This window comes from Oncorhynchus mykiss, chromosome 9 (assembly GCF_013265735.2).
Source record: "Oncorhynchus mykiss isolate Arlee chromosome 9, USDA_OmykA_1.1, whole genome shotgun sequence".
Taxonomy (NCBI): Eukaryota; Metazoa; Chordata; class Actinopteri; order Salmoniformes; family Salmonidae; genus Oncorhynchus; species Oncorhynchus mykiss.
Window position 1 is genome coordinate 7,313,582 of NC_048573.1, and position 13,520 is coordinate 7,327,101.

The 13,520-nt window shown below is 46.4% G+C and overlaps 1 protein-coding gene across 1 annotated transcript in view; it reads left to right on the top strand.

The window, feature by feature from the left end:
* The window catches only part of LOC118966155 (transmembrane protein 151A), a 49,272-nt gene that overhangs the window by 29,423 nt on the left and 6,329 nt on the right, over positions 1–13,520 (top strand). The window contains exons 2-5 of the mRNA XM_036989241.1: positions 8,971–9,188; positions 10,711–10,837; positions 11,558–11,689; positions 12,816–12,955. Coding sequence (XP_036845136.1) covers positions 8,971–9,188; positions 10,711–10,837; positions 11,558–11,689; positions 12,816–12,955 — 617 coding nt within the window. The remainder of the gene's footprint in view (positions 1–8,970; positions 9,189–10,710; positions 10,838–11,557; positions 11,690–12,815; positions 12,956–13,520) is intronic.

Sequence of the window (13,520 nt, forward strand, 5' to 3'; positions counted from 1 at the left end):
GACCTTACTGGACGTTACTGTTACTTTACGTTATTGGACCTTACTGTACGTTACTCGACGTTCAGAGTGTTTTCTATCCAAATATGCTAATTACATGCATATTCTAGCTTTAATGGCTGAGTAGCAGGAGGTTTACTCTGGGCACCTTATTCATCCAGTCACGGAGAAGTTTAACCAACAGTGCAGTTCAAGAAGAGTTAAAGAAAATATTTACCAAATAAACTAAAGTAAATAATTATTAAAAGTAATAACAATAACGAGGCTATAAACAGGGGGTACCGGTACCGAGTCAGTGTGCTGAGGCTAGTTGAGGTCAGGCTAAAGGCACTCCAGGCAGGTCTGCTTTTCTCCTATAAACAGGGGGTACCGGTACCGAGTCAGTGTGCTGAGGCTAGTTGAGGTAAGGCTAAAGGCACTCCAGGCAGGTCTGCTTTTCTCCTGGCAGCATGAAAACATTATGTCTGTCCCGGCTATGACGTCTCTCTACTAGGGGATAGTGGGTTTTATAACAAGCACTTAGAGAGAGCGAGAGAGAGAGAGAGAGTGTGTGTGTGTGTGTGTGTGTGTGTGTGTGTGTGTGTGTGTGTGTGTGTGTGTGTGTGTGTGTGTGTGTGTGTGCTAGTGCACTTGGCCCATGATGGATAGATAAGGTATTGAATTATCATATACAGTACTGAATGCAGCACACACACACACACACACACACACACACACACACACACACACACACACACTGCAGCCATGTGCTTTTAGGTCATTGTGTCTGTTTTTGCGGTAGTTACAAGATGATCACGTCAGAGAGGACATGTCTTTATGATCAGAACTGTTGGCACTGGTCATGAGTAATTTAACCTTAATCTGGGGTTAAGATGGTGGTTAGGATTAGGACCTGACCCCAACCAACTGTCCTAATCTTAACCCCTTACCTGACCCCTTACCTGGCCCCTTACCTGACCCCTTACCTGACCCCTTACCTGGCCCCTTACCTGACCCCTTACCTGACCCCTTACCTGACCCCTTACCTGGGCAGAAATTGAGAGATTTTATTAGATTTTATGAACCATTGTCACTTCCTAGATGATGGAGGTCAAATGTACACCTTTTCCCAGAAACACCCACAACACGGTCCCCCATACTGACCGTATCCCCAGAAACACCCACAACACGGTCCCCCATACTGACCATATTCCCAGAAACACCCACAACACGGTCCCCATACTGACCATATTCCCAGAAACACCCACAACACGGTCCCCCATACTGACCGTATCCCCAGAAACACCCACAACACGGTCCCCCATACTGACCATATTCCCAGAAACACCCACAACACAGTCCCCCATACTGACCATATCCCCTGAAACACCCACAACACGGTCCCCCATACTGACCATATCCCCTGAAACACCCACAACACGGTCCCCCATACTGACCATATCCCCTGAAACACCCACAACACAGTCCCCCATACTGACCATATCCCCTGAAACACCCACAACACAGTCCCCCATACTGACCATATCCCCTGAAACACCCACAACACAGTCCCCCATACTGACCGTATCCCCTGAAACACCCACAACACAGTCCCCCATACTGACCATATCCCCAATCATCTCCATGCAGTCAGACTTTTGATTTTGTGCCACCAGGGTCACAATAATTGGGACAATAAATTAATTAAATGTATCATGTATTTTAAAACGCTGTTCCACTATGATAGGACAATAAATAAGATGCATAATTCATTATAAAAAGTTATATCAAATAAAATTATAAAAGTATATCCATCATCTGAACAGCATTGAAAGCCCTCTCATACCCCACGCTCAGAGCAATACATTGGTTCGGGGATATGCAACCATTTCCTTTCTCACTCACCACCACACTTTCCCAAACATAACAAGCTTCTCGTTTCCCTTTGAATCTATTTTCCTTAAATTGGATACAGAACTTTACGCCGTTCTGCCATCTCCTTCGGGAACTGGTCATTCATGACAATTTTGGTCCCAGCAAGTCTTTTACCCAGGCTTTTAACCATTATTTTATCTTTAAATGAAGCAAATTTGGCAACGATTGGGCGTTCGTACCTCTGCCCTCTCTGTCCGACGCGGTCTACACGTTCGAGTTGGATTTTGTCGATAGCTTCGCGTGGAATCTGAAGCGCTGTAAGGAGGAACTCTCTAACTACAGATTCAGGAACTTCTCCTTCTTTCTCCTGGATACCTGTAGGTACCATATTCTCTCTCATGGATCTAGCCTGTATGTCCAGTAAGGCTTCTCTCAGAACGGTGTTCTACTTTTTAAATTCATTGACTTCGGTTTCCATCTTATTGACTGTCCCTTTTAGCTTGTGTGTATCTTTCTCCAGTGTCGCAGCTTTTTCATCACACATCTCGAGGACTTAAACTATTTTATATCCTTACTGACTAGTTCAAGTATACCCAGTTTGTCATTTATTGATTTCAACAGATCGGTTTCGACCTTTGGTGAACATATTAAATCGTCTGTGTCTGTAGAAGAGTCACGTTTCCGTTTTGAAATCGGTTCCCCTGTCTTACTCTCCGTCATGTTTGGGGTGTTGCTTGTTTTCGTAATATTTTTTGATAAATGTCTCTAGTCTTAAAATGTGTTTTTTGGTGTTATTATCCAGATTGAAGGTTATCACCCACCAGATTGTGTAGTGCTAATATTTAGTCTAACTTGCCGATGTTGAATATTATGTTTTTATCTTGAGGTGCTCCACATAACTACGTTCAGTCCTCCATTACCTTTTGTCATTGTGTATTACTGGGGTACGCATGTCGTCGGGGGTTCCCCAAATAATTCACTTAATTTTTGTAAAAAAAAAATGAAATGACATTTTCCATACATTTGAGTGAGGGTTTTTTCGCCTGAGTTGCCTCGTTTCACTGCCAAAAATAAAAGGAAACCATCTAGAATTAAATGAAACCATCTAGTGTTCAGGGAAATAACAACACAATGTCAAATACAGGTAGCCTAGTCAAATAAATAACATCCAATCACATTCACCGTTACTCATCCAATCACATTAACCGTTACTCATCCAATCACATTCACCGTTACTCATCCAATCACATTCACCGTTACTCATCCAATCACATTCACCGTTACTCATCCAATCACATTAACCGTTACTCATCCAATCACATTCACCGTTACTCATCCAATCACATTCACCGTTACTCATCCAATCACATTCACCGTTACTCATCCAATCACATTCACCGTTACTCATCCAATCACATTCACCGTTACTCTCTCACAGGAAACCTTCACTCATGCATTTAGAAACCAAACATTACTATTTGAAAAATGAGCTACAGGAGTTTTTTGAGTGAGAATAAAGAGGACTTAAATTATAGTAGTAAGACATGTATAAAACAACAGATACCATTAATAAGAAGGTGCTAGAAGAGTCTTATATGGTGAGCTACCGAGTGGCTAGGACAGCCAAGCCCCAACTATTGTGGAGGAGTGGCTAGGACAAGCAAGACCCATACTATTGTAGAGGAGTGGCTAGGACAGGCAAGACCCATACTATTGTCGAGGAGTGACTAGGACAGACAAGACCCATACTATTGTAGAGGAGTGGCTAGGACAGGCAAGACCCATACTATTGTAAAGGAGTGGCTAGGACAGGACAGACCCATACTATTGTAGAGGAGTGGCTAGGACAGGCAAGACCCATACTATTGTTGAGGAGTGGATAGGACAGCCAAGACCCATACTATTGTGGAGGAGTGGCTAGGACAGCCAAGACCCATACTATTGTGGAGGAGTGGCTAGGACAGGCAAGACCCATACTATTGTGGAGGAGTGGCTAGGACAGCCAAGACCCATACTATTGTAGAGGAGTGGCTAGGACAGGCAAGACCCATACTATTGTAGAGGAGTGGCTAGGACAGGCAAGACCCATACTATTGTGGAGGAGTGGCTAGGACAGGCAAGCCACATACTATTGTGGAGGAGTGGCTAGGACAGGCAAGCCACATACTATTGTGGAGGAGTGGCTAGGACAGGCAAGCCACATACTATTGTGGAGGAGTGGCTAGGACAGGCAAGACCCATACTATTGTAGAGGAGTGGCTAGGACAGGCAAGACCCATACTATTGTAGAGGAGTGGCTAGGACAGGCAAGACCCATACTATAGTGGAGGAGTGGCTGGGACAGGACAGACCCATACTATTGTGGAGGAGTTCATTCTTCCTGCTGCCGTGGATATGGCTGGGACAATGCTGGGGAAAAAGGCCCAAAAAACTATACAGACAATGTCTTCATCAAACAACACTGTTTCACAACACATCAGTGACATGGCAGGAGATGTTTTGAAACAATTACTGCTTCGCATACAAGCCAGTGAATTCTATGTGTTACAGCTGGATGAATCAACAGACGTGGTGGGCCTGGCACAGCTCCTGGTACATGTCCGTTGTGTTAATGGGAGAGTCAATTAAGGAAGACATTCTATTCTGCAAACCACTGGAAACCAGGACAACAGGATAAAGGATAAAGTATTGGACAGCTTTGTGACATCAAATGGATGTGTTGGTATCTGTACTGATGGATGTGTTGGCATCTGTACTGATGGATGTGTTGGTATCTGTACTGATGGCGCATAAGCCATGACAGGGAGAAATAGTGGAATGGTAACGTGGTGCAAGCAGTTGCTCCCAACGCCACTTGGGTACACTGCAGCATCCACCGAGAGGCTCTTGGGTACTCTGCAGCATCCACCGAGAGGCTCTTGGGTACACTGCAGCATCCACCGAGAGGCTCTTGGGTACTCTGCAGCATCCACCGAGAGGCTCTTGGGTACACTGCAGCATCCACCGAGAGGCTCTTGGGTACTCTGCAGCATCCACCGAGAGGCTCTTGGGTACACTGCAGCATCCACCGAGAGGCTCTTGGGTACTCTGCAGCATCCACCGAGAGGCTCTTGGGTACACTGCAGCATCCACCGAGAGGCTCTTGGGTACACTGCAGCATCCACCGAGAGGCTCTTGGGTACACTGCAGCATCCACCGAGAGGCTCTTGTGTACACTGTAGCATCCACCGAGAGGCTCTTGGGTACACTGCAGCATCCACCGAGAGGCTCTTGGGTACACTGCAGCATCCACCGAGAGGCTCTTGGGTACTCTGCAGCATCCACCGAGAGGCTCTTGGGTACTCTGCAGCATCCACCGAGAGGCTCTTGGGTACTCTGCAGCATCCACCGAGAGGCTCTTGGGTACACTGCAGCATCCACCGAGAGGCTCTTGGGTACACTGCAGCATCCACCGAGAGGCTCTTGCTGCCAAAGGAATGCCTGACAGACGTTTTGGACACTACAGTGAAAATGGTTAACTTTTTTAAAGCAAGGCCCCTGAACTCTCGTGTATTTTCTGCACTATGCCATGATATGGACAGCGACCATGTAACACTTTTACAACATTCAGAAGTGTGCTGGTTATCAAGGGGCAAAGTATTAACACGTTTTTTTTAATTGAGAGACGAACTTAAAGTTTTCTTTACTGACCATAATTTTCACTTGTCTGACCGCTTGCATGATGATGAGTTTCTCACACGACTGGCCTATCTGGGTGTTGTTTTTTTCTCGCCTGAATGACCTGAATCTAGGATTACGGGGACTCTGCACAACTATATTCAATGTGCGGGACAAAATTCAGGCTGTGATTAAGAAGTTGGAGCTCTTCTCTGTCTGCATTAACAAGGACAACACACAGGTCTTTCCATCATTGTATGATTCTTTGTGCGCAAATTAACTCAAGCTTACGGACAATGTCAAATGTGATACAGCGAAGCACCTGAGTGAGTTGGGTGTACTTTCCCGAAATGGATGACACAAACAACTGGATTCGTTATCCCTTTCATGCCCTGCCTCCAGTCCACTTACCGATATCTGAACAAGAGAGCCTCATCGAAATTGCAACAAGCGGTTCTGTGAAAATTGAATTTAACCAGTTGCATCTCTAGGGGCGCTATTTCATTTTTGGATAAAAAACGTTCCCGTTTTAAGCGCGATATTTTGTCACGAAAAGATGCTCGACTATGCATATTCTTGACAGTTTTGGAAAGAAAACACTCTGAAGTTTCAGAATCTGCAAAGATTTTGTCTGTAAGTGCCCCAGAACTCATTCTACAGGCGAAACCAAGATGATACGTCAAACAGGAAATGAGCAGAATTTCTGAAGCTCTGTTTTCTAATGTCTCCTTATATGGCTGTGAATGCGACAGGAATAAGCTTAGACCTTCTGCCGTTTCCCCAAGATGTCAGCAGCATTGTGACGTATTTGTAGGCATATCATTGGAAGATTGGCCATAAGAGACTACATTTTCCAAGTGTCCGCCCGGTGTCCTTTGTCGAAATTTGTGCGTAATCTTCAGGTGCGGGCATTTTCTCCTGGGATTCAGGAGAGAAAGCACACTTCCACGAACGATATATCATCGAAGAGATATGTGAAAAACACCTTGAGGATTGATTCTAAACAACGTTTGCCATGTTTTCAGTCGATATTATGGAGTTAATTTGGAAAAAAGTTCGCGTTTTGAGGACTGAATTTTCGTTTTTTTTTTTGGTAGCCAAATGTGATGTATAAAACGGAGCTATTTCTAATACACAAAGAATCTTTTTGGAAGAACTGAGCATCTGCTATCTAACTGAGAGTCTCCTCATTGAAAACATCAGAAGTTCTTCAAAGGTAAATGATTTTATTTGAAGGCTTTTATGTTTTTGTTGAAATGTTGCGTGCTGGATGCTAACGCTAATGCTAACGCTAAATGCTACGCTAGCTAGCTACTTTTACACAAATTATTGTTTTCCTATGGTTGAGAAGCATATTTTGAAAATCTGAGATGACAGTGTTGTTTACAAAAGGCTAAGTTTGAGAGATGGCATATTTATTTCATTTCATTTGCGATTTTCATGAATAGTTAACGTTGCGTTATGGTAATGAGCTTGAGTCTGTATTCACGATCCCGGACCCGGGATGGGGAGATCAGAAAGGTTAATCAGAAGCCACTGTCAGATTTCTGTATAGGGCTGCGCTCAGAGTATCCTGCCTTGGCAAATCGCACTGTTAAGACACTGATGCCTTTTGCAACCACGTACCTATGTGTGAGTGGATTCTCAGCCCTCACTCAGCCCTCACTAGCATAAAAACTAAATACAGGCACAGACAAAGTGTGTGGGAAATGATTTAAGACTGAGACTCTCTCCAATACAATCCAACATTGCAGAGTTATGTGCATCCTTTCAAACACACCCTTCTCATTAACCTGTGTTGAGTTATTCACAATTTTTGATGAAAAAAAGTAAGTTTTCTATGTAAGATGGTTAAATAAAGAGCAAAATGATTGATTATTATTATGATATTATTTATTCCCTGATCCTATAAAAGCTCTTTGTCACTTCCCATGAGCTGGGTTGTGACAAAAACGGACACTGATTCTTATGTTTAATACATGTATTGTATAGTGTGTGTGTGGCAGGCTTACAATGACGGCAAAAAAACAACATTTGAGAGTGCGCTGACCCTGGTGCTAGAGGGGGTACAGCTGACCCTGGTGCTAGAGGGGGTACAGCTGACCCTGGTGCTAGAGGGGGTACAGCTGACCCTGGTGCTAGAGGGAGTACAGCTGACCCTGGTTCTAGAGGGGGTACAGCTGACCCTGGTGCTAGAGGGGGTACAGCTGACCCTGGTGCTAGAGGGGGTACAGCTGACCCTGGTGCTAGAGGGGGTACAGCTGACCCTGGTGCTAGAGGGGGTACAGCTGACCCTGGTGCTAGAGGGGGTACAGCTGACCCTGGTTCTAGAGGGGGTACAGCTGACCCTGGTGCTAGAGGGGGTACAGCTGACCCTGGTTCTAGAGGGGGTACAGCTGACCCTGGTGCTAGAGGGGGTACAGCTGACCCTGGTGATAGAGGGGGTACAGCTGACCCTGGTTCTAGAGGGGGTACAGCTGACCCTGGTGCTAGAGGGGGTACAGCTGACCCTGGTGCTAGAGGGGGTACAGCTGTCCCTGGTGCTAGAGGGGGTACAGCTGACCCTGGTGATAGAGGGGGTACAGCTGGACCTGGTGCTAGAGGGGGTACAGCTGACCCTGGTGCTAGAGGGGGTACAGCTGGAGGTTGAATGTTTGAAGGGGTACGGGACTATAAAAAAGTTTGGGAATCACTGGTGTATTACAACATTACCGTTGTGTATTACAGCATTATCGTTGTATATTGCACCCTTGCTGTTGTGTGTCGCAACATTATCGTTGTTGTATCGCAGCATTATCGTTGTGTATTACAGAATTAACGTTGTGTATTGCCCATTCTTATGTATTACACCATTATCGTTGTTTATGGTACCTTTACCGTTGTGTATTACACCATTATCATTGTGTATTACACCACTATCGTTGTATATTACACCATTATCGTTGTGTGTTACACCATTATCGATGTGTGTTACACCATTATCGCTGTATATTACACCATTGTCGTTGTGTATTACACCATTATCATTGTGTATTACACCATTATCGTTGTGTGTTACACCATTATCGCTGTATATTACACCATTATCGTTGTATATTACACCATTGTCGTTGTATATTACACCATTGTCGTTGTGTATTACACCATTATCATTGTGTATTACACCATTATCGCTGTATATTACACCATTATCGTTGTGTATTACACCATTATCGTTGTGTATTACAGCTTCTCTGTCCCGCCTTCTTCCTTCCTCTCTCCCTCCAATAGCAACAGTGCCTGGTCATAACTTTCCTCACTATGAACTCTCTCTCTCTTCTCCCTCCCTTCCTCGTCTGTCTGTCTGTCTGTCTGTCTGTCTGTCTGTCTGTCTGTCTGTCTGTCTGTCTGTCTGTCTGTCTGTCCTCTGTTTCTGTCTGTTTCTGTCTGTCTGTCTGTCTGTCTGTCTGTCCGTCCTAATAGCAGCGTCCCCTGCAGCAGTCCCTGGCTGCCTCTCTGTGTCGTGAGTCTTACTGGAAGTGCCTCCTCCTCACTCTCCTCATGTACGGCTGTTTCACCACGCTGGGCTGGTGTGTCGTCTGCCGTGTCCCAGCTCTGGGCTCCGGGGAGTATGGAGTTGTCTCGGCTCCGTCCGCCACCATCTTCCCTGACTTACCTCAGCTGCACCTCCAGCACGACAGGTTAGTTAGTGTGTGTGTCACGTTGGCCTTAAACCTCTCCTACTACCCTAAAAATACTTTTATACAGCTGAAGATACTTTACCTTGTGGGTTTTCTATGTTAATCTATTCTTCTCGTTTGTTTGATAGCTTTTATTGTTCTTTCTACTGCTGTCAGAAAATGTTGATGGCATTTTACATACACTTTAAATAAAGTTAAATGGACTTTAAATAAAGTTAAATTAACTTTAAATAAAGTTAAATGGACTTTAAATAAAGTTAAATGAACTTTAAATAAAGTTAAATGCACTTTAAATAAAGTTAAATGCACAGTGTGATTGGGTTTATCTCCAGCCAGCCCGTGTTCCAGTGGCCATCTGTACATCCCTAACACATCCCTAAGTGTACATCCCTAAGTGTTTAAATAAAGTTTGACTATGTTTGTATGAACATGACCTTTCTCTCTCTTCTCTTCCTTCCTCTCTTCCCTCCCCCCTCTCTCTCTCTCCCTCCCCCTCCTTTCTCTTCTCTCTACCCCCTACTCCTTTCTCTTCTCTCTCTACCCCCTCCTTTCCCTCCCCCTCCCCTCCTCCTCTTTCTCCCTCCCCCTCTTCTCTCTTTCTCCCTCCCTCCCCCTCCTCTCTCTCTCTCTTTCTCCCTCCCCCTCCTTTCTCTTCTCTCTCTACCCCCTCATTTCCCTCCCCCTCCCCTCCTCCCCTTTCTCCCTCCCCCTCCTCTCTTTCTCCCTCCCTCCCCCTCCTCTCTCTCTCTCCCCCCTCCTCTCTCTCCCTCTCCCTCCCCCTCCCCCCTCTTCTCTCTCTCCCTCCCCCTCTTCTCTCTCTCCCTCCCCCTCCTCTCTCTCTCGCTCTCCCCCCTCCTCCCTCTCCCTCCCCCTCCCCCCTGTTCTCTCTCTCTCTCCCTCCCCCCTCCTCTCACTCTCTCCCTCCCCCTCCTCTTTCTCCCTCTCTCTCTCTCCCTCCCCCTCCTCTCTCTCTCTCTCCCTCCCCCTCCTCTCTCTCTTTCTCCCTCCCCTCCTCTCTCTCTCCCTCTCCCCTCCTCTCTCTCTCTCTCCCCCTCCCTCCCCCCCTCTCTCTCTCTTTCTCCCTCCCCTCCCCTCTCTCTCTCCCTCCCCTTTCTCCCTCTCTCTCTCTCCCTCCCCCTCCTCTCTCTCTCCCTCCCCCCTCCTCTCTCTCTTTCTCCCTCCTCTCTCTCTCTCCCTCTCCCCTCCTCTCTCTCTCTCTCTCCCTCCCCCATCTTCTCTCTCCCTCCCCCCTCTTCTCTCTCTCCCCTCCTCTCTCTTGCTCTCCCTCCCCCCTCTTCTCTCTCTCTTGCTCTCCCTCCCCCCTCTTCTCTCTCTCTTGCTCTCCCTCCCCCCTCTTCTCTCTCTCTTCCTCCCCCTCCCCCCTCTTCTCTCTCTCTTCCTCCCCCTCCTCTCTCTCACTCCCTCCCCTCCTCTCTCTCTCTCTCTCCTCTCTCTCTCCCTCCCTCCCTCCCCCTCCTCTCTCTCTCTCTCTCCCTCCCCCCTCCTCTCCCTCCTCTAACAGCCCATGTTCCAGTGGGTATGTGTATATCCCTCTAGCCTTCCTAGCTATGCTGTATGTGGTGTATCTGGTGGAATGCTGGCACTGTTACTCCAAGACTGCCATTTTGGCTCACGCAGAGACGGCAGAGGTATGCTACTGACTTTTGTTTTGGTTGGGACTCTTATTGTGAGTCCTTATCTGTCGTTATCCTCCTATCTGTCATTATCCTCCTATCTGTCATTATCCTCCTGTCGTTATCCTCCTATCTGTCGTTATCCTCCTATCTGTCGTTACCCTCCTATCTGTTGTTATCCTCCTGTCATTATCCTCCTGTCTGTCGTTATCCTCCTGTCTGTCGTTATCCTCCTATCTGTCGTTATCCTCCTGTCATTATCCTCCTATCTGTCATTATCCTCCTCCTGTCTGTCGTTATCCTCCTATCTGTCGTCATCCTCCTGTCATTATCCTCCTATCTGTCATTATCCTCCTCCTATCTGTCGTTATCCTCCTGTCTGTCGTTATCCTCCTGTCTGTCGTTATCCTCCTATCTGTCGTCATCCTCCTGTCATTATCCTCCTATCTGTCATTATCCTCCTCCTATCTGTCGTTATCCTCCTGTCTGTCGTTATCCTCCTATCTGTCGTTATCCTCCCATCTGACGTCATCCCATCTGACGTCATCCCATCTGACGTCATCCCATCTGACGTCATCCCATCTGACGTCATCCCATCTGACGTTATCCCATCTGACGTCATCCCATCTGACCTTATTTTGGGGGGAATTTAATTGACTTTGGTGAAGAGAGCAATGGATGTTTAATGGAGTGAGTTGGGTAGACTTTATATATTGTGTGTGTGTGTTTCTCCAGGTGTATGAGCGTGTCACAAGGCTCCAGCAGGCCACTCCCTGTATCTGGTGGAAGGCCATCAGTTACCACTACGTCAGACGGACCAGACAGGTGACCAGGTATCGCAACGGAGACGCTTATACCACCACACAGGTGAGCATGAAGAAAGAAGGAGAGGAACACCTGGAGACTTGAGGTAGGGCCCTAAAAGTTAAGTCCAGTGCAAAATGTTCTGGCGATATTGCCCCTTTATTCAGTTGCGATTTCAGCTTCAAATGTTTAAGTTGCACTATGCAGAAATCAATCATTTCCCAGTTGCTAAAACTCTCAATAGTTCGACAAAACAAGCTAGTACAGTGTAGAGAATCATTGTACCATCTAAACCACTGTAAAATATATTTTCCAGAGCCTCTGAGAGTTGCAGTGGTCTAAGGCACTGCATCACAGCTGTGCCACTTGAAAACCTGGTTAGAGTCCAGGCTCTGTCATGTCCTGTGGCGGGCCGGGCGCACGCTGACCAGGTCGCCAGGTGTACGGTGTTTCCTCCGACACGTTGGTGCTGCTGGCTTCCGGGTTAAGCGAGCGTTGTGTCAAGAAGCAGTACGGCTTGGCTTGGCTGGGTTGTGTTGTGTTTCGGAGGACGCATGGCTCTCGACCTTCGCCTCTCCCAAGTCCGTACTGGAGTTGCAGCGATGAGACAAGACTGTAACTACCAATTGGATACCGAAAAAAGTGTATATTTAAAAAAAAATTAATTTAATGTTTATTTAACTAGGCAAGTCAGTTAAGAACAAATTCTTATTTACAATGACGGCCTACCCCAGTCAAACCCGGACGACGCTTGTGCGCCGCCCTATGAGACTCCCAATCACAGCCGGATGTGATTCAGCCTGGATTCGAACCAGGTACTGTAGTGACACCTCTTGCACTGAGATGCAGTGTCTTAGATGACTGCGCCACTCGGGAGTAGAACCAAAAACAAGCAAAACCGAAAGTAAAAAAGGCAGAAAAAGAAACTCAACGCTCTGGAAGCATAGAAATAGCACACATAGAACAGATCTACCGCTTCTTAGACTTGTTTTCTATGAGAATGATTGATCCATAACGCACATTTCTATGTGAATTTGGTCAGGTCGGCCAAAAAATTACACATTGCCACTAAGTAGAAAATTCCTTATTTATGAAAATAAATGTCCTTATAGTTACTCTTAAAATAGGACAGTGTTACCATAAAACAATAAGCTTTAATTTAATTTTTTTAAATTCCCCTCGTTCACAGGTGTACCATGAGAGGGTTAACACCCACGCCTCCAGCTCTGAGTTTGACTACGGTCGCCACGGGGTTAAAGACGTCTCCAAGAAGCTCCAGGGACTTCAGGAGCACCCGGCTGTCAGGCTCCGTTTCACCAAGTGTTTCAGGTTAACACACACACACCATACACACCACACACACCACACACACCACACACACCATACACACCATACACACCATACACACACCATACACACCCCATACACACCATACACACACACACCACACACACACCATACACACCCCATACACACCATACACACCATACACACCATACACACACACCATACACACACCATACACACCCCATACACACCATACACACACACACCACACACACACCATACACACACCATACACACACACACCACACACACACCATACACACACCACACACACACCATACACACACCACACACACACCATACACACCATACACACCATACACACACACACACACACACCATACACACCATACACACACCATACACACCACACACACCACACACACCATACACACCATACACACACACACACACACACACCATACACACCATACACACACCATACACACCACACACACCACACACACCATACACACCATACACACCATACACACACCATACACACCATACACACACCATACACACCATACACACACCATACACACCA